The 21883-nt window shown below is 40.3% G+C and overlaps 1 protein-coding gene and 1 long non-coding RNA gene across 2 annotated transcripts in view; one reads left to right on the top strand and one right to left on the bottom strand.

The window, feature by feature from the left end:
• The window catches only part of LOC142159310 (uncharacterized), a 361481-nt gene that overhangs the window by 275119 nt on the left and 64479 nt on the right, over positions 1-21883 (top strand). The gene's annotated exons all lie outside the window — the stretch shown is intronic.
• The window catches only part of BZW2 (basic leucine zipper and W2 domains 2), a 53407-nt gene that overhangs the window by 12799 nt on the left and 18725 nt on the right, over positions 1-21883 (bottom strand). The window contains exons 2-8 of the mRNA XM_075214071.1: positions 11974-12038; positions 10161-10337; positions 7911-8014; positions 6899-6964; positions 3937-4072; positions 2877-2986; positions 2307-2477 (exon numbers count right to left, since the gene is read on the bottom strand). Coding sequence (XP_075070172.1) covers positions 2307-2477; positions 2877-2986; positions 3937-4072; positions 6899-6964; positions 7911-8014; positions 10161-10337; positions 11974-12031 — 822 coding nt within the window. The 5' untranslated portion in view covers positions 12032-12038. The remainder of the gene's footprint in view (positions 1-2306; positions 2478-2876; positions 2987-3936; positions 4073-6898; positions 6965-7910; positions 8015-10160; positions 10338-11973; positions 12039-21883) is intronic.

Here is a 21883-nt window from a genome sequence, read left to right as displayed (position 1 = left end):
GAGATAGATAGATATGAGATAGATAGATAGATAGAAATGAGATAGATAGATAGATAGATATGTGATAGATAGATAGATAGATATGTGATAGATATAGATAGATATGAGATAGATAGATAGATAGATATGAGATAGATAGATAGATAGATAAGATAGATATATATAGATAGACACACTTGGAAGATGACCACACACATAGCTCACAAAGGTGAATACTTTCTAATCAATCTTTTCCCAAAAATTAAAGTGCACCAAATACCTACACACTGGAGGCAGCCATTGTTGTGAGGACAACCAATATTCAGTGCTGCCTATGAATTTATTAGGAAATATTCCCCTTTGAGAACTGCTAACACGCCCCAGTTACGGCAGGAGCGATCTGGTCGCCTGACTTCCCCGTGTGACCAAATTTCGACCTGTAAGTGTGGTTGGAAGTTTATCAGTTGTGACTCGGAGATGAGACTAATTCCTAGTGCACTGATTGGCTGCAGTCTGCATCAATTGATATTTTCAGCAGAAAAACGTGAGGCGTTGTCCAAACCGCCCAATAAACACACAAACGTGGACATCCCCTTCCAGTGCAGAATGTGGGTCCGAATCATTATGAATCTAAATGCCGATACGTGCCGTATGCTGCGGAAAATCGCTCCGCACATGCCTAGTAACGAACTATACGCCAGTGAACGCAGCAACATCCACTTCATCTTCAAGAGCAAAGGACTCTTACTACAGCCTACGATTTCAATGACGGACCGGGGTGTATGTGCATAGTCAGTGTACAGTGAGGGGTACCAAGCTGGAGCACACACAGCAGCGTCCGATTCAAGCTTGTGCATCTCTAAGGTACGTGTTTTGCTGTTGTATCACTTGCACCAGCTACAGGTCAGGTGTAAGTGCTGATTACTAGTGATGACGGCTGTGTTTGCAGCTATAACATGTGTTTGCAAGCAGGAGCAACTGTAAAAATGCATTTTATGTATAGTAGACATTAATAACATCCTGATAAATGTATTTTATGGGAAAAAATTTTTAAAACAATCAACTCTTTTTTTTTTTTTTTTTTATGTTTTGTCATTAATGAATAGGCCTATATTTAATAGGTGCCATTAATTGAATATTTTTTTTTTCTTCTGTGCTCCCTTTTGTGACTTTATATTCCACATATGTATTGGACGTATCCTGCAGTGTATTGTCTGTTAGAGCAGAGCGGACCTAGACCCATATTCATTACCAGACGTATCTCTACATCCGCTCCTTGTTGATTTCAGCGTTTGTATACCCGATGTATGTGCATTTTTTTAAAAAAACGCACATTTCGTTCCTTTTGTGTTTCTTGATGAATGAGGCCTTGTATACTTACTTGATTTTCCCTGGTTAGAAAGGCTAATTACTGCGGCTGTCTGAACACAGACTATAGGTAATAAAGTATTAAATTGTGGCATGTCACAGGCTGTATTCTATACAATGTAGTTACTAAGTAACATGTCGTTTTACAGTGTAATCATTTGCATTTTTACTAATTTGCCTCTCAATAAACAGACTGTTCCAATGTGCTATACATGTAGCTGTTTTCTCAGTGACTTCAAAAGACAGAAAGCAAAAATGCTTCCACTTGTCTGACCGGTGCCTCAGTCCTCTGCACCCCAGATAATAAAGCTGAAACGGAAAAGGTGGAAACAGCAAAGTCCGGCCTAGAACCACTTCAGGGCCAAATAAATGATCCTAAATTACTGCTGTTTAAAGTCTTTGAACTCCTAATTTTATCCCAAGACATTGGGGCTATCTGTGGTATATCTGTGACTTTCGGGGATTTGAATTTTTTTTTATTACATTGGTTGAAGTTCACCTGGACATGCAACCGGGAGGTGCAAATTGTGAGACCCTATTACTGACACCTCTTGAGGTGAGAAAGACCCTGTACATAGTATCATCTCATTTAAACAATCTCATCCCACCAAGCAAATTCATGATCGTGCAAAACTAGATTCACTCATGCGCCTTATCCAGCAAGAGACGCTTTAATATTCTCACATTCTTCCAACGGACAGCTCGAACGTCTATATCCTCAGAAGTTCCGCCATCTAGGACCACAAATCCACGCGTTTCACCATATACGGACTGAGTATGTATGTTTGCAAGTTCTTAAATGAGCATTAACGTTGTCTGTTTATAATACGTTTATAATAATACGTTAATGTTTATAATTATAAGTAATGGATAAAGTTAGATTTATTACAGTGGGAGTGTGCCCGATTCTACACCATTGTTTTCTTTCTTTATGTATTGTTGAACATTGCTTCACTCACCTCTTTGATCGGACATTCTTGAGATAAACGCTCCTGAAGTTCTTTCTGCAGTTCCTTGCGGGTTCCCAGAGTCTGCTGGACTCTCAGGAAATCGGAAAGTTCTTTCAGGCCGGCATCGGTGAAATACTTTGCGAAATGTTCAACCGTTTGTCGATTGGTTGGAAACAGCTCCTAACAGGCAAGGATTTATAGTAACGATCACAGATCTTGGAACATGCGCACTTTACAGTACTTTTACCGGCTTGAAACACGATGCATTAAAAAGATAAAGTGAAAATCAACAGAGATAACTTGGAACATTATATTAAAAGGTTCACTCCGACTAAACATAATTAGTGAACCACGAGGATCACATTCCTGGCACTCCGGCTTTACGTGAGGTACCATCTTGCACTGTATGGTAGGTGTACAGTGATTAGTGGCTTGTAGAAATGATAGGCAGAGTGGTTCTTCCAGTGAGATTATATCAATGGCCCATTCATGTCATAGATTGGTCTTAACAGTTATCTAAAACGCTTCATACAACAATCAAAAAAATATTTCTTGCAGAATAGTAAATAATATACTGACCAGTAATCGCTTGTCTAGATTTGCTTTTCTTAAGGATGATGTAACGGCGTTGTCGTCCTTCTCTGCCATCCATGCTTTGAAAAGCTTTACGGCGAAAGACGCCGAAATACCTGTGGGGGCAAAACCAGGCATTTCTGAATTACGGCAGAAAATAAATCTCCACTCTGTCTGAACTATCAACTAGCACTGCGCTTAACTCTACGGAAATCACATTTATTTCTACATTTTAAGTATGTATTCGCTGTATCGGACAACAAAAGCCGAATGAACTGCCTATGTGGTTCCGTCTCTTCTGCCCTCTCTCTTTGGCTGGTTGTGGTTCTCGATATACGATGCTTCTTTGCTGGCCTGCATGGTTTGGATGTAGCTCTGCTTGTTCCGCATTCAGGATTTATTGATATAGTGTTGAGAAATTTTATTAATAGAAAGTGAATGTTACTTGGCGAGCTTTCATATACCAAAAAGAAGTGATGGTGACAGGCTGCAAATTGCAACATACACAGACTGTGATTAACATCTGATCGTAATATTTGAGAGGTTGGATGGTAAATGCTGTTGGTTGGAAGATGGTGGTATAACCATGGCCTTATCTGTGTGGAGTTTGTATGTTCTTTCCGTGTTTGTGCGGGTTTCTTTCGGGTGCTCCGGTTTCCTCCCACACTCCAAAAACATACTGGTAGGTTAATTGGCTGCTATCAAAATTGACCCTAGTCTCTCTCGTTCTGTCTGTGTGTGTATATTAGGGGATTTAGACTGTAAGCTCCAATGGGGCAGGGACTGATGTGAGCGAGTTCTCTGTACAGCGCTGCGGAATTAGTGGCGCTATATAGATAAATGATGATGATGATGATGGAATATTACTGTGTATGTGACATTGTCCAACCACACTAGTGGTGCCATTTTTGATCTGGTATAAACACTTGTACGATCAAGCCGCTGGGGGGTTACGCCAATCAAGAAGAGTGACAGGAGACCGTGAAGCTTAATTCGATTTTAAAGGGATGCAGATTTACTATAAAATAATAAACTTTTCTTGCACGAATATAAACACACGTTGTACCTTCTTTCACTATGTTTTCAGTAAACAGGCTGGTGAGAATGGCGGCTGGGAGAGTTCCGTTGGCCAATAAGATCCCAGTTAGCACGGCCAACTTGGTTTGTTCGGCTTCAGAAAACGCCTTTAGAAATAGCAGCAGCTGTAGGGAAAAGAGACGAAATAAATCAGGAAACACTAAGGGGTCGATTCAATGCGACGTACTATGGTACCCCAACATCACAGATCTTATGTGCACCTCTAAGAGGTCTGTGATGTTGAATAGCCACGGGGGGCCAATGCCACAATTGAGGCGGCGCCCCGCCTGACATAGCAGACAAATGAACCTGTTTGGGTGAAAAAGTAGGTCATATAATCTCTGGTTTGCCTCATAAGTTTCATAATTTGAGGACACAAAACCATGGGACAAAGAACACAATTATATTTGATAAAGATTCAGACCCAAACCATCAAATCCTGAAAGTAAGGACTGTGTCACAAAAATCGGGACTGTTGGGGGTTGTATTTACTTTTCTGCAGCAATATACTGAGGCAATTTATTTTTCTAGCTGAAATGTGCAAAATTACAGCTACTGCGACGGCGTCTTGACAAGAAGTGCAGAGCGTTTAAGGCACCCAGTGGTAATGCCATAATTTGAACAATCCAGCTTTATTGCAATAAGGAACTGGCATTCTATATATGAAAGGTATGCCAATAAAGTGTTTTTCATTTGTCTTTATACAGGTGGGGAAGGGGATGTGTGAAAAACAAACCGCAATGAATAAGTTACTATAAAAACAACACCCACATTAAAACCAGCACTAAAAGGAAAAATAAGATATTTTAATGACATAGGTTTGTACAAAATATTCCCGCAGCCACTTTTATGGTAATTCTACAAAGGAATAATAATTATCAACGGTTCTGTCACAGCTTTGTGACAGCGCAGATACTGCTCACTAATAAACCTACAACAAAACATCCACAGCTTAATTACGTGTCGGAGTCTGAATAGATATTAGCAGAGCTCTTTGTTACATCCTGTACTACATCCACCTACACTTATAACGTCAGCTAATCCTAACTGTAAAAACATGTTGTTAAGTTCCAATTCTGAAGTCTCATTGCTTTACTTTATACGTTAAATTGGTGGAATAGGTAAAAAGCAGAACGAGAACGATGCACAGTGAACGTCCCCAGTGGAGGTGGATGTAACTCTAAGTTATACGTTATTTGCATTTGTTTCCAAGTCAGGACTAATGACAAGAGATACGGTGTAAGTGGTAGGTAGCCGACATGCAGTATCCGACCTTCACAACATATAATGACATATAATGAGGTAACCTAGTTCTGGAGCCAACAAAATTAAGGCATATGATTTCTATGTTAGGGGTATTTACCATGTTGTTATAATATAACAATGCCTAAAATTACAATATTTGCTGTTTACAGTGCACACAACTCATACCCTAAAGTTTGTGGTATTAAGGGATGATAAGGCCAACATTTCAATGGCCGCCTGGCCCAAGAATGGCTAATTACATCTCTGCAATACTCCCATCCGTGCTGGTCTCTGCAGTCCAGGCTTCACACGGCTATAATGGTGCATGGATTGCCCGTTCTGGGGCATGGCCATAGTAACATGGCTGATTTAGGCAATAGGTTTTGAGAGCCATTTTGCCTACGTTTTTCCCTTTGACTGTCTCAATCTATGCAGTATATTATACACAAACAATGCATGTAAAAGAATTACTTATTCTTAATATGCAGGTCTGAAAACAGCCTCTACTAGCGAGTAAATGGCTGAAAATTCTGATGTTTATTAAATGCATTTCCATAAATCTGCAGCAGAACAGATGCTAATTCTTATTAAATTGCAGAACCAACTCCTTCTCATAACACCACTCCAATTAATACTGTACATATAATTATCTTCTTTGTAGAGAGGAATATTTAGATCCGTGCTCGTTCTCTTCTTTATTTAGGACATTACTAAACCAGAAACTGAACGGTACCTTTCTAGCAGATTCCCCTCCACCTGTAATAAAGTGACCCTAACCATAAGTCACATGGTAACACCCACCACAATTCCAAATTAGCAGAATGATGGGGGGTCTAATATTCCCATATTTGCCAACCTTTCCTCGTTGGCTTCAAGGAGATCCCGGGCAGTTGGGCACGCGGGGGCGGGGCTTGATGAAGTGATATTTGCGTCATTAAGCCCCACCCCCGCCACTTATCTATTGCGGGGGCGAGAACTGGAAGATTGCCCTGCTCTCCCAGGAGCCCAGGAGGTCTCCCAGAAATGTGGGAGTCTCCCAGACATTCCAGGAGAGTAGGCAACTATGCGTTAAAGAAAAGCAGCTAATGAATCTTTAGAAACTGAAGTGTCTTTTACATTTCTGTCTCCATTACTGAAGTCATTTTGTCTTACCTGTCAGTCTTTGATTAAATCTTGGTCTCCATGAAAATGGCCACCTCCATAGGCATCAATACATGGACATAGGACACAATTTCTGAACTGTGTCATCATGCCACAGATGGCGAAGCCAACCACGTCTTGTAATGGCTCAGCATCAGGGAGAATGCCTGACTCTTCAGGGAGTGAGGGAGATCACCCCTATATCAGGGAGTCTCCCTGGCATTAAGGGAGAGTTGGCAAGTATGAATATTCCGCATCCAGGACCCCAGCTGTGTGTCAGATACTCACCCCACCACTCTCTGTAGTGGTCAATTGCCCTATGGAGAATCCAGCACTCTTATAACTTGATCCAGCATCCACTCCTGACTCCCAATAGAAGGAAGCACCAAGGTGGCGAGAATGATACATTTATCTGCGACACAGCATGGGGTCCTGGATACTGCCGTGTGGAAAACAGGGGGTGCTTTACTCTGTAATTTCGGGTTAGGGTGTAGAACTAATGTAACTGTACACATTTATCTTCTAAGGTAAAGTATTAATGTTCCGATCTCCTGAAATCTTCTTACCTTCTTGATTTCTTCTTCAAAGGCTTTTTCCAGATATTTGTATCTTCTGATCAGCTTGCTGAAGACCTAGAGAAACCGTAGTAAAGATAACTGGATACAATGAGGAAATTTTCTAGCTAAATCAATTACCACAATGAAACAATGTTCTTCATGTACTACGGGCAAAACTAAAGCTGGGTACACATGGACACAATCATCGTGCAGATCAGACTACTCATGACCGTGGGGTAATATTGCATTTGTGTGTTCGCTCCCACGATCATGTTTAATCTTCCGAAAAATCACATTGCATCTGTTGATTTCGTTTTATAAACTTCCTCAAAATAACGATCAGCGATGGAACGATGTTGGGTAGATGTGGAAGTGTGTACACACTCACCACAAGCAGCGTAGGCAGATATCTGTAGTGTGTACAGAGTCACAACCCTTTCAGCAGATGGTTATGAGAGATGAAGATCACAGATCTGACGGTAAATCGTGTAGGTGTGTACACAGGAATCTGCATGATCATCGGGGCTTTAACTCATGGGTAGTATCGTTACAGACGTTGCATCTGAAGTACAATGCAATAGTGTGTACCCAACTTAACTCACCAACCAGGCTTCCCGTATTCCTAGAGTTTAGAAACGGTTATAAACTTTACCTATGTCACTAACAAATTCTGTGAGCTGACGTCCTTTTCACGATTGTTACATTGTGCACAATCATGGCCGTGATCTACGGTCACAGACTCAATACTATAGCACCAACTATCTATATATTATGCAAACTATAAATTATTAGCTATGTCGTAGAGCGCTTCTGTAGAAGACAAATCACAGCCATATTACTTTCTCACATAATCGGAGCCGACAACTTTCTTCTTTAAAGAAACTGGCAGCAGAATCAACACTTCCAGCATTTGTAATATAAAAAGATAAATGATGATCCTGGGGAAACCTTTCTCTTTTACACTGAATGTCTTTTAACAACTATAATAAACAAAACATTATCACCCCCCAGCGTGGTTTACCTGGGCATAATTACGCATCGTCTCATAATCCTCATCGGCTCCAAAGACGCAGTTGGTGGTCACCTTAGTTTTGTCTCCATCATCAATACGAGTTCCTCCCGGGGCTGAGAACAGGGAAAGTAACAAAGATTATCAGTATATATGTGAATAAGTAAAATCCACTCATTGTTATTTTATAAATTCCTATTCCCAGTGACAACACTGTTGCTTTACAGCTGAACAACATTAAACTCATCATCTCTGAAGCATTCGGAGCTTTGCAGAAACTTGCCAAACTTTTTGGGACATTCCAAAGACAAAATGCGGTGAATGCGATTCCCATTTCAACACGAGGGCGGTATGGCCATGGGGACAAGATTTGCACTATCAGGCCCCGAAGAAAGAGAAATCGAAATCCAGGAGGGCTCTCCAAAATTCAGCAAGTATGATGTCAGCACTTTGAGGAATCCTTACCAAGTCCTACTGTAGGGACGTAAGGAAGTTGCAGGAGCTCAATTAAATTTTTCAAACTCACCTGATTTGTGTCAGCCGCCATCTATTGCTCGAAAATACAAGTAACAGACAACTTCAAGTTTTTTCCTTACCATAAGGCAGTGAAAGAGTTAATAATAATTTGCAAAAAGTGCAGCGTTACCCTTTAAGGTATCACTTATATTGTGTCAAATACATAATAAAGACTTATGGTTTTTTGGGGATATAGATTTTCATTTAAATGCCCCCCCCCCCCTCCCTTTTCCCTTGAAGAACCTGACAAAACAAGAAGTCATTCAGTTCCACAAATCATCGTTCCTGCCAACACCTAGCCACATAACTGGACAAAGTTAATTTAAAAGATACATTTATTCCCTGGGAAGGATTGATGATAATACCCACCCTGCAGTGTACAGACAGACAGTTCTATCAACGGGGAGGCACTGCGGCAAGTCCCCAGCTCACCAGACCGTCTTCACCAATCTCAAGCCTGGCGCCGCATGTTACATTATTATCGCCCTCGAGCTGTCCGTTCTAAAACCTGAGTATCTCTGACCAATATTGTGCAGATCCATCTGTCTGTAACTGTCATCATTTCATCTCACTCTGGAGGAAAAACTTCCTTACAGCAATTCCCACAATGTCTGGTGAACTGTAAATCTAATACAACACAGAGATGCTACCAATTAGCCAATTACAAGGGTCACCTATTGTAACCCCCACTGTTAGATCAGTAAAGAGGACAGGTCAGTAATTTGTGATCCTTCTCTCAAGAGTCCCAGCTGAGACATAAGTAAGAAGGTAAACGCTGCCGTTCACATGTCTTTAGCAGACACTTGTATACTCAGAATTTAAAAAAAAAAAATATTCCTGATTTATACAGAACAGGGGACACAAACCTTTCTACAGGTACATCAAATATTCATTGATTTTTTTTCCTGCCTCCTTTTCCATCTGGTCCAAGGAAGCAACAAGTTGACTTTTGAGAAAACTTCCTTGAGAAAATTAATCTCCCCTGTAAACCAGAGGAACCAGAAAAGATAGAGGAGTGGGGGGGTGCGTTTATTTTAAACCTGTTTCCTGTCTATAGGTGGGAGGTGACAATCTCTCTGGGTGCGATGTTCGATGAATGACGTGGAAAGTTTATTAAACTAGAAAGGATTATCCATATTTGTATTTTTGGGGTGTGCATAGAAAAACCATCAAAACAACAACAATGTTTCTTTCAAGCACTTTCTCATACATCAGACGTAATAGGTATACAGAACCAACACACCAATTCACGCAAAATATTTATTAAGATATTGTGGCATGTTGCAGCCGTTTTAACTAGAACGTTTTACTTTCTTCTACCCTCAGTATATTTAGTGGGTAAAAATACTAACAAACAAACACCAATCCATGCGGTGCTCCAACCGCCCCGCAAAATACTAAAACTTACACCCATCTACAGGTGAAAGTGAGAACGCCCTCACAGACATCCACTTGCTCATTTTTTGGGTGCACCTATGATATTCATTATACAAACCGGTTATACACAAACGTGCAAGAGATAAAGAGGGCGGGGCTAGAACTTCCTGTAGCCAATCAGATCGTTAGGATGAGAAGCAAAGAAAATTTCCACTAACAAAATAACAATGAAAAGTTTGAAATAGGAGAAACCAATCAAGAAAAATTAATCTCATGATTCTTGAAAAAAAAAATTAATCTATTAAAAAGATATAAGACAAAATCAATTATTTATTAGAAGACCCAGAGGTGTAAGGATAACGTCCTTACCTAGCATGCTCCCAGCTATGAGAATGTCAAACAGCGTATCCGCATAGCGGCGATAATCCAGGCGCGAGCCAGTCGTGTCCAGAAATTTCGCTACTGCTTCCAAATCGTTTCCTGCTTCGTTAAGACCCTGGATGATAGTATCCCGAAATACTGTAGGTTCAAACTTCTCTTTCTCATCTAAAGTTGCAGTAAAATGTCATCATTTAATTACCCAACCATTGTCATTTTTTTCTACAATTGAAATTAAAGATAAAAGGGACAAAAAAAAACAGATTTCCAAAACCAATGATCGCACAACAATGGATATCAATCCCCAGTTATGTATCAATTCTTGGAACTTTCTCATGTCTAGAAACATTTCTGATAAGTTGTAGCCAATCACCAGTAATTATGAAGGAAAGTGGTTACTACCAAAGAATAGACAGAGGCGAAGAAAACAATATTCACTCAAAACCAGACATCAATGTAAAAGATTATTTTCTTGTCTATATTGAGGAGAGCAGATACCCTCTAAGACAATGTTTCCCTTTACCAAGATAGCAACCAATCAGACGTTTCACATTTTCAAAACTAGAACACTACAGCTATAATCTGATTGGTTGATATGGACAACCGCCAACACAGAGGATGTAACGCTTTCAATTAGAGACACTCTGGGGTAAATTTATCGAGCTGCGGGTTTGAAAAAGTGGAGGTGTTGCCTATAACAACCAATCAGATTCTAGTTAACATTTATTCAGTACATTCTACAAAATGACAGCTAGAATCTTATTGGTTGCTGTAGGCAACATCTCCACTTTTTCAATCCCGCAGCTTAGTAAATATACCCCAGAGTGTCTTCTTTTTTATTGTATTATTTATTACATGTGTAAATAAAACATTTAAATATATATTTTTAAATAAGTATCACTGCTTTGTAATATTTTGCAATAAAATAAAGTACTATTTCTTAAATTTTCCTTGCATTAAGTATATTACACAGGGGCCCACCTTGGCATAGAGCCAACCAGTGGGCCCCCTGGTCACAAGCTTACCTATTATCCCCATTTCTATCCTTTTGTATAAAGAGCGAACAATGTTCCTTAATGACCCAGAACACTTCCCCCCAACGGGCACACTCTTATTTTTGCATTTTGCTTTGAAATGTATTAGAGACATCTATTGACATAATCTGAATGCTGATAACATCAGTGGATGAGGTTTTAATTAGTGACAAACGGATTTCAAACACAGAATATGACCAAGGCAAAACTGGGATAACAAATGTCTGCAAACCAGGGTAAGAGCTGATGTCTTTATAATAATCAGAGAAACTACAATACCTCCGTAAACAAAAATATTCAACATAAATTAAATTCTAATAGGTTGGACCCCAGGTATAATACCAGATTGTAGAAAACCAGCATGGAACAATCTTATTCCGGAGAGGAAAGGTTTGTATATATATTTTTGTATATGTACGTGTAGTTTTGTAATTGAGTGCTGGAAAAACAATGGTATTTGTTATGAATATAAATGTATATTAGACTCTTCTTTCTTTAGCTAGAACCCAAGCAGGTATGTTTGCTGAAATACGATAATCTATTAGCACGGCGCCTTATACACAGATTCATATTGAAAGCATCGCGAGATCTGCTCAGACCCACAATGAGTTTTTTGGTTTTTTTTTTGCATAGCACACTTATTATATATAGGTCATTACATGGCACAGAAAAGGAAACAGAAATGCAACGGGTGTATAATTACATTAGTAGTAACAAAAGGATCCTGTTGTCCCCGAGAGCTTACATTCTAAACATTGCTGCAGACTTACCCCTCTTTCTGGTTTTAAACCGCTGGCCTGTTAGCACTGGCTTCTGGTGCTTATTCATAAAATTTCTGCAAACAGACAATACAATTATTTCCAAAACACCTATTCATTAATTAAAACAATTTCAGAGAACATATATAACATTGCAAAAATAAATAAATTTAAAAAAAACAAAACATCGCTGCTGACATGCATTCTTAAAATTTCAGAATAAATAAGTACCCCTAAAACTGTATGACTGAAATCAATGGAATGAAATACACATTACAGCAGCTAGGGTATCTTTACTGCCCCCTGCAGGTGTGGTGAAAGTATATACTTATTGTGCCAGCAAATTGAATAGTTTAAAAGTATAGTTAATGTGTCAAGATTAAATATAAGGTAAATACTAATCTGCAGTTCAAGCACACATCATGTTACTGTACCCGTCACATGCAGCCCTGTCCTCACTAACACATCACTCATCTCCTGATATACTCTGTGCTGCTGGGAGACCCTGCTCCTTCCACTATATAACTCTCAGTCTGTGGCTTCCTGCTGCCTCCATTCCCCTCCTCACATCATGTTACTGTACCCGTCACATGCAGCCCTGTCCTCACTAACACATCACTCATCTCCTGATATACTCTGTGCTGCTAGGGGACCCTGCTCCTTCCACTATATAACTCTCAGTCTGTGACTTCCTGCTGCCTCCATTCCTCTCCTCACATCATGTCACTGCCCCTGTCACATGCAGCCCTACTATATATGTGATCCTTCTTACTGTTCACACAAACGTATTAAAGAGTTTCATTCATTTGTTTGTAGCATCTCAATTTAAGTATTAATTTCATTTTTTATTTTTTTTATTTCATTCATTTGACAATGCCCGGGTAACGATTGTTTTGTAGATGCTGCATGGTGACAGATGTATGTATTTGCCCTTGTACAATATTTTATATGATCCCATAATTTTACATGAATGTTTTTTGAGTTTTAATGCATATTAGAATTGTTTTCTTGTGTCTATATAAATGAATCAGTGTCTTGCTGCACTGGGCTAAAGCCTAAGCAACACTAGTTTATTTGATTATTGTGTGAGTATTCCATTGGGGATAAACTTTGTGAGCTGGTCATCTACTGTATATAAAAGTGTGAACGTTGGTTTAGCTAGACACTGATATTCGTGTATATATCGCCGCTGTGCATGTTACTACACCCACAAGCAGTCACTGACAGTGAGCACACCAGGAGGCGTACATTTTGGAAATGGCTGGTCTTAAAGTTTTATTATCCATAACATCTCCATTATTTTAGCTTCTGACTCCAGGCAGTGATCTTCAGTATATTGTCCTCCTCTGTGTGTATCAACAACCAGGGCCACCAGAGGCATTTCGGGCCCCGATACAGCAACCTCTTGGGGTCCCTTCCATAGCCCTTGAAGGGGGCGTGGCCACACCAGGCTGATGGCTCCTCCCACTGCATAGGCAGGTCAGGCCCCCAGACTTTGTAACTGCCCCAATCTCCAAAACCCCTGCCAACAACTAATAAATTCTATTTGCTTAGTGTCTGTGTTGATCAATTTTTAAGTATAAGCGTATATTGTGATAACACATAATAAACAGAGACTTATTATTTCACATATTTGCCAAATGTCCCAAATTTTCAATATTGACCAACATGACAATAATATCTTTGTCGGCTTGTTATATGCAATTCTTACGATCTAACTATATGCTCTAGGCTTTATAAGTTAATGTACATAAGATATACAATATATATATATATATATATATATATATATATATATATATATGTTGTAATGTGATTAAGCAAATAAGTCACATCGGCGATTATAGTCCACCAGGACAGTAATGTATATGATGCACTTAGATGCATCTGCTGAACCGCCAAGACCCTATACCCAAATTTTGCTATGGGGCCCGTTAGTAAATAACTACCCAAGCTTCATTTATTAGTATGGATTCTATTTGTCCACCGTGTACATGTTGTCAGACTGACAGCCAGTGAATTGTCGGAAATTGCATTGCCAAATTGCTAAATGGGGTGTGGGGTAGTACATTAGGGGGGCTGATGTTATAAAATAATAGGAAATCACAAATATATTTGAATCGGATTGTGTGAGGATTCACAACACTAGCTCTAGATAACATTGGTCAGAAAACAATTACTGTGAGGAATCACAACACTAGCTCCAGATGACATCAGTCAGAGAGCAACTCCCCCCCCCCCAGTCCAGCACTGACCAATGGTTAAGTAGAATAGACACAGGGGTTTGCCCAGGGAGGGGAAAGACTGTGGAAATTAGACCTGTGATATATAAGGAACAACTTCAGGGGGGAAGGGGGTGATGCTTGGATTTCATTCAGGAAGGTACAAGATGGAGTTTTGAATTGTCGTTTTCTAACTCGAGTCTATATATGCAGCTGAGAGGGATCCATGGGTCATGAAGTCTGGACAGCAGGTGACTATATCTCCTTAAGTTATTGGGGTAAGGGACAGATGATGTGGTAAACATGCCTGGCATTTATTTACTGTGTGTACATAATATTCTAGTGTGATTTGTATGACAGTAAATATACTGTTGTATTTTTATAACTGCATTTTGCCTGAGTGACCATACGAATCCTAGAAGGTACTGGGTAGCACTGGGCCAGATATACCCGGTATCTTCACAACTAGCTCCAGGTGACAGCTGTGGTATGACAATTACTGTGAGGATTCACAACACTAGCTCCAGGTGACAGCTGTCGTATGACAATTACTGTGAGGATTCACAACACTATCTCCAGATGAAAGCGGTCAGAAAACAGTTCACGATGACAATTTCTCTAAATTCCTGTGATCAGCACCCTACTAAGAACAGCAATCTAGCTGGTCACTGCATCTGGACTACTGTACAGCTTTCCCTACTCTGCAAACAGACATTCAGTGAAAAGGTCAAGTCAATCAGAACAATTTATCTCACCTGTCTGAATCGTTTATATAGTCCCTCAGTCCTACCAAACCTTTGCAGGAGCAACGTTTTGATTTGTATTTGCTGCTTGTGTATCTGTCTGTGTGTGTGTGTGTGTGTGTGTTAGGTAGTTTAGACTGTAAACTCCAATGGGGCAGGGAGTGATGTGAGTGAGTTCGCTGTACAGCGCTGCGGAATCAGTGGCGCTACATAAATAGCTGATAATGATGATGATTATAATACTAATGATTTCACTAGACAGAAAATACAATAAAAAAGAGAAACAGGCAAGTGGGGTTATAATGAGAAAGAAAGATTGACAAATAGAGGACAAAGAAAAGTCAGAAAAGAGGACGGGACATAGCAGGGATCATTGGGATAAGTGACAAGGAAAGCATGGATTCATATCACAGTACAGATTTGTGCGGAGATATGGGGTGCTTAAGTCTCTAGGGAAAGCCTTGGGATTGGATCTTGGAATTTCAGATAAGCGCTGGCAAGCAGACGGATGGTTTTACTAGATCTCCTGGTCTTCTTTGTAGTAATGTTAACCAGGGATGAAACAGAACATGAATTTGTAATATAGAAGATACAAAACTGAAGACTCTTTTCCATAACAACTGTATGTGCATACATGTCCACCACCTATGGTACCATCTCACACTTTTTCAGAGCGTATTTTCCTACTCTGCAGAATATCCGGGAGACTGCCAGAATATATTGGGAGATCTCCCGCATGCTTTGCCAGTGGACAGCCAGCTGTTAGCTGTCAGAGTATGCTGGGTCTTGTAGTTTCACAACAGCCGGAGAGCCACTGCCTTGGAACATAGCGGAGAGTATATATGGCGGACATTGTGTGGGGTGAGGTATCAGTTAAGGAAGACTTTAACAATTCTCTTTTTCTATTATGCACATTTCTATTACGAAGACCTAGACAAACTCACACCCAATATTCTGTTGGTAATTCTTCTGAAAGCCAAGATTCACATTTAATCACACGATTACCTGGTTGGATCGTATAGTAAACAGAATAGGAACAGAGCTGAGATAAAGCTCCATCCGGTTGTATTTAAGCGTAAGGCTAAGTACACATTACAGGTTTTTCACCTGATTATCGGGCCAATCACACGATTAACGTCAGTAGTGTGTACGCTCCCAGAATCATGTTTTATTGTACCAAAGCACATCGTATCGTTTGATTTGATTTTGGAAATGGACTATAATTGATTGAACGATGTTGGGCAAATCCTGCAGTGTGTAAGCACTCAGGACCAACAGTGTCCAAAGATCTCCATAGAGGTTACAGAGTCACCATCTTTTCAGCCAATGGTTATGACAGATGAAGATCACAGATCTGACGGTATATATTGTAAAACGTGTTTAGTGTGTACACAGGAATCGGCTGCTGATCGGGACTTTCAGCCGTTGGTAAAATCATTAACGATATCGCATCGAGAGAAATTTTCTGTAGTGTGTACCCAACCTAAGAATGTCATCCTGGTGGAGAGCGAAGCTTTTTACAAAACGGGCTGAGCATATCTAAGTGCTTCAGATTGCAAACTCGATGCTAAAAAGAAACGCAAGCTGCATTTCTCAAACCAAACAAAAGACAGAAGACAAAAAGAAAGCAAACATTAAAAGCAGTCGGTGTTAATTGCTATTTCATTCATCATCGGAAATCAGTAACTGCTGTTTTGATCAGGTTTAAAAAAAATGTTGTTTTTTTTATAAGAGAAATTAAAAGACTCAAAACAAACAAACAAACAATTCCAGGATGCACAAACCCTTAGATATTGGATTACACTCAGTGTGCAATAACACCACCGCACCCCCAAAAAAAATATTTAAACATTGACCTTAGTATGAGTACAACACGGGGACTGATAATAAGATGTTGGACCCATTATCCTCATCTGATGTTACCTGTAGATGTTGTACAATGATACGTGACTGCAGGAACACATCCACAGACACTAATGCCAATAAAACCGTCAGCCGACGTGTAAGGCAATTTGTAACTGAAGATTTCACGTTTCTTTTAGCGAGTATTGAACTAGAAGCGTTTGATCCGGGGATCGCACCACGCTGCAGATTACTAGGTGAGAGACAGGTCTGCAGAACCTGAATAAAGTGAGATTGCTATTTGTAATGTAAGATTATCCAGTATCTTATTGTTGTTACTCTGAATTTGAACTTTCTGCCACGTGCAATTATGAACTAGCTGTGTTCTCTGTATGTATCTAATGTAAATATTAAGAGATGGTTGTATTTTTAATATTTTAAACCATTTTTAATCTGCAGTGCTCAGTAGGGTGAAAATATCACCCACTGTTACCCTCATCGGAGGCTGCTCCATTGAGCCATTTTTCCAGCCATCCTATCTTTAAATCTCCGTAGATTTCTATTGGTCCTCCTGATGCTACCTATATCGGTGACCATTTCAAACTGGTCAATAAAAAAAATGATTCATGGGTGCAGAAAGAGAGGAAAAAAACGTTTTTGGCATTTAATTCCCGGAACCCCACTAAGGGGCAGATGCAGGTAAGTTAAATTGTAGCTGTTAATGGGACTACTGCTTTAATCATGATTCTGCAACAGGTTTCCAAACTCTATGCAAAATGCATACAAGAGCAACTGTTTTTATGTCACATAATTCCATAATTCATACTTGCCAACTCTCCTGGAATGTCTGGGAGACTCCCGAAATCCGAGTAGGTCTCCAGAACTCCCAGGAGAACAGGCAAGTATCCCGCATACTGCAATTTAGTTGCCAAAATTACGTGATTTGTGGTGAATCGCGTCATTCACTCAATTGACTGTGCACCGACCCCTCCCGCACTACAACCACGCCCCCTGCCAGGGATCTCCCGAAATTCACTATTCAAAGGATGGCAAGTATGCCTTAATTACATAGAAAAGCCTTCCTGTAAGACCATACTCGCCAACTCTCTCGAAATGTCCGGGAGACTCCAGAAATCCGGGTAGGTCTCCCGGACTCCCATCTGGTGGCAGGAGACGCACGGTACCTGACAATATTGTATATTTCACAAAACGGCCCCAATATTTGAAATGAATGGAGCTTACAATTTTGTGACCTGGTTTGTGGGAATAAGGAGGCCTGTCTAACATAACGGGGGAGGGGGGGGGGTGCGAAGGTTTGGAAATATGGCACAAGAGAAAAAGGGAGCGGGTGAACACACACACATCGGTACAGGTAGGATCAAAACCACAGGAATTATCACAGAAGGGTTCTATTAGAAAACAAAGTTACTTAGATCAGAGGGAAGGTTATAAATAATACAATTTCAGAGAACGTTGAGTTAGCCTCTTAAGCAGAGATCGGCAGCGCTCGACTTGCCAGATTTAGTGGAACTACAAGTCCCAGCATGCTTCTCCCATGCATCTTTTGTACTCTTGAACTCCGTCCTTTGTCAGACACAGGTACACCATAGCATCTAGGACACAGTGCCAATATAGACCTGCACAAACTTAACCAACACAACAACAACAAATGCCCTGGACATTTGACTGTTGCCAAATAAATTAGGTACAGCAGTTAAGGGCAAGAGGCAGCCCTAGGATTTAATGCGGCCCTCAAGCCTACACCTACGGCCCTCAAATCCATATTGGTTTGTTGTCCGGTATGTTTGTTACAGCTTGTAACACTTGTTTTAAATGCCCGCTTATCTGTTATTAGACAGGTGCCCTTTCTTTTATTTAATAAGTTTTTTTGTTACTTATTAAGATTAAGGGTAATGTGTGGCCCTTCTGAAAGTTAGAGGGCCACACCAAGTGTTTCAGGATGCCCATCACTGAGTTAGAACAAAGATCTAATCAAGAGGAAAACATGACGGATGCACGCTCCCTGTTGGTAAACAGGGAGTGTGCACAAGAGCTAGCACTCACCAGTGACTGTAAAATAGAGGTTCATGCAACCTGAAGAGAAACTAGACTATCAGCAGTGATGGGAAATTTATTGCACGGTAGTTTTTTTTTTTTATGACAAGTCTGTCTCCTGTCGCAATATAACTTTGAGCAGAGAAGCTCGCGGCTATATTTAGCGCACACGGCTATCTTTAGCTCTCAATTCAGTGTCCTCTAATCCTCTCTAGAGTGTCAGGGTCAAGCTGCATAAGGTACAGTGCTCTGTTCTACCAGGAGAGAAAACAAAACTTAGACGGGAAGTCGGCAAAAGAGAACAGCAATCCTATTTTTTCGGTTCCAGAAAAATACAGCAAAATTGTTTCCATTTCAAAGACAATTACGTGGGTATAACAAGGGGGCGAGTGACCTTTTCTGACATTAGGAAGTCAAACCAAGCTTGCAGCAACAGAGATGGTAAAGTGCTCCCCCCAACACAGGCACGTTCTCTGCTGAGCTGGGTATTAGGAGGCAGAATTGGGAATTCCACCCACCTCAACCCCCCCCCCCCCAAAAAAAACCAGTATTACTTTGCACCCAAATACGTTTTTGGGTGCCTTTTATGTCAGGTTTTTTTTTCCATTTGAAAACTGTTGAAGTGCTATTTTTTTTCACATGTATAGGTAGAAAGTCTTATATAATTAAGGGGTTAACTACCTTTAGATAACCTTAAATGCATAGGCAAACCGAGGGGGGGGGGGGGGGGGTTCCTAGAGCCTGAAAACCCCCTCCAACCCTGGGGCACTGTATAATTGAGGTTGCTGGACTCTGCTCCTACTTCACACAGCTCTGCTTGAAAAGGGAGAGCTGTGTGCACCTAACAGTAATGCACGCAGCATTGCCCATGTATATTATGGGGATAGGAAGAGTTGGAGAGCAGCCAAGCACTGTCTGAAATTATAGCTACGCCCTCATGCATGCTGGTCACGCTTACTGTTGGCATGGTGTGGAAACCCCCCTCTACAAATCCTGTGTTTGCCCCTGAAATGATTGGCTTTTACTGGTCTCTCCTGTACCATTTACTAAATACATCAATTCTGAAAACTGTTGCAAATAAAAAAAGAAGGTTTGTTTTTTAGAGAAGGCAATTTATGTGAAAAGTTGAAGGAAGGCGTGCAGAAGGCAGTAAATTAAAGTTATCTAAAGGTGGGAAACCCCTTAGTTTACATGTGACCATATCTGGGGAAATGAAACACTCCCCATATTCAAAGTCTTTAGTGGCAGATGTTAATAGAAAGTATACATCCACAGAAACAGACCCGTCACCTGCCAACAGCGGAGGCGGACATTTTTAAAGTGCATCAAAAGTGATGTCACAAGTAACTAGGGATCTGGACTAATGGCTCTAATGTTGACAGGATGCAGGTACACTTTTAAGCCACATCTCAAATTTAGCACTGAGAACTGCTTGAAACTTTTCCATATACAATTATTAATGTTATATATAAAACAACTTGGAGCTCAGGTTTAACAAAAGGAGAATAGAAGCTTGCCTATCAAAGCTGGAGAACTCAAGTACCGATGTATGCTTATCAAAGTCGGAGTGCCCCTTTACCCCCTTTCAAATTCCGAAACACTGACGTGAAATTTCAGACCTATATATATTTCAGGAACAGTTTCCAGGAAAAGATTCTTGTAATAACTTTATCTGGGACATCAACATATCCTCATATAGATTACAAACATCTAATCTCCGAAACGGAATAATGGAAAGTTCACAGGAGAGGTTCTTCCATAACCCCGGAATAAGACCCACATAATTATAACAGGGGCGCACGGAGGATTGTCGGGGGGGAATGGGTTTCTCCCAGCCGACCCAAAAACCCCCCCCCCCCAAAAAAAACAAGAGAGCTGCGTAGCAGCTCCGTTTCGCCAGCGCTGTCCTAAACAGCAGCCACGGCGCTGTCAAGAAGCGTCTGCGGCGGTGCTGTATACAATACAGCACCGCCGCGGTCGCTTCTTTGACAGCGCCGCGGCTGCTGTATAGGACAGTGGCCACTTAGTTAGCGCAGGGGGGGGTTTCTAGAGACTCAGAAACCCCCCCTGCGTGCGCCACTGCATAAGAGAGGATCTGCACCTCAGGATCATTAAAGACATCTGGGGATCCACTAAATTTTCCTGTTTTTCCCAAAAAATATCTCATTTTGGCTGAAATTAATCTCTAAAGTAGAAATTTCATGTTTTGCTTTTTTACTTCTTTGATGACCTACTGACAAGGTCATTTATTATTTTTTAAGGATGTAGTTGTCGTGCTAGATTGATTTATAAGACTGTTACTGCCTTCTATAGTATTAATATTAATGTTGAGTTACCCACTTTTTTGTTTGTTAATTTCTTTACATGTCTGAAGTAATTGTAAGTTGTGTATCAAACCACTGTCCCATAGATTGTAAGCTTGCGAGCAGGGCACTCTAACCTCTATGTCTGTATGTATGACCCCAGTATTGTTTTATTACTGTATGTTCCCAATTGTACAGCGATACAGAATCTGCTGGCGCTATATAGATAAATGATGATTAATGAGGTGTTGATCAAGACAGAGGTATTACCCTGTCCGCAAAAACTGACCATATTTGATAAAGAGGAGGAAGCTGGTTTGAATTATGGTGCACAAACAGTCATATAACTTCCTTCTTCCTCTTTTCTATTCTTTTTTTCAAATAAAGTAATTTATGAGGATTGTATGTAGAGCAATAAACGAAAACACTTTTGAACCTTGCTCAATTAATAAAATTATACAGCCATGTGATCTATTATACTTGGGATTTAGGACTTTCCCAAAATGTGGACCGCAAAAATATACATTTAAAAATGATCTATCGTGTCCTACACTGTCCCTTGCATTTGTCTCCTCACAGTCAGTGTATGAAGCGGACATCAGTGAACAGGATGTATGACAATAGCAATTTATTTTTTAATGCTAAAACTTTCTGGGTAATGGGTTTTTGGAACAAAAAAAAAAAGTACCATGGCTATTTGCAAAAAAATAAATAAAAATACACTTAACATACTGGTAATAGTAGAGACATAAAGCAA

This window comes from Mixophyes fleayi, chromosome 5 (assembly GCF_038048845.1).
Source record: "Mixophyes fleayi isolate aMixFle1 chromosome 5, aMixFle1.hap1, whole genome shotgun sequence".
NCBI lineage: Eukaryota > Metazoa > Chordata > Amphibia > Anura > Limnodynastidae > Mixophyes > Mixophyes fleayi.
This window is presented reverse-complemented; position numbering and strand designations above follow the sequence as displayed.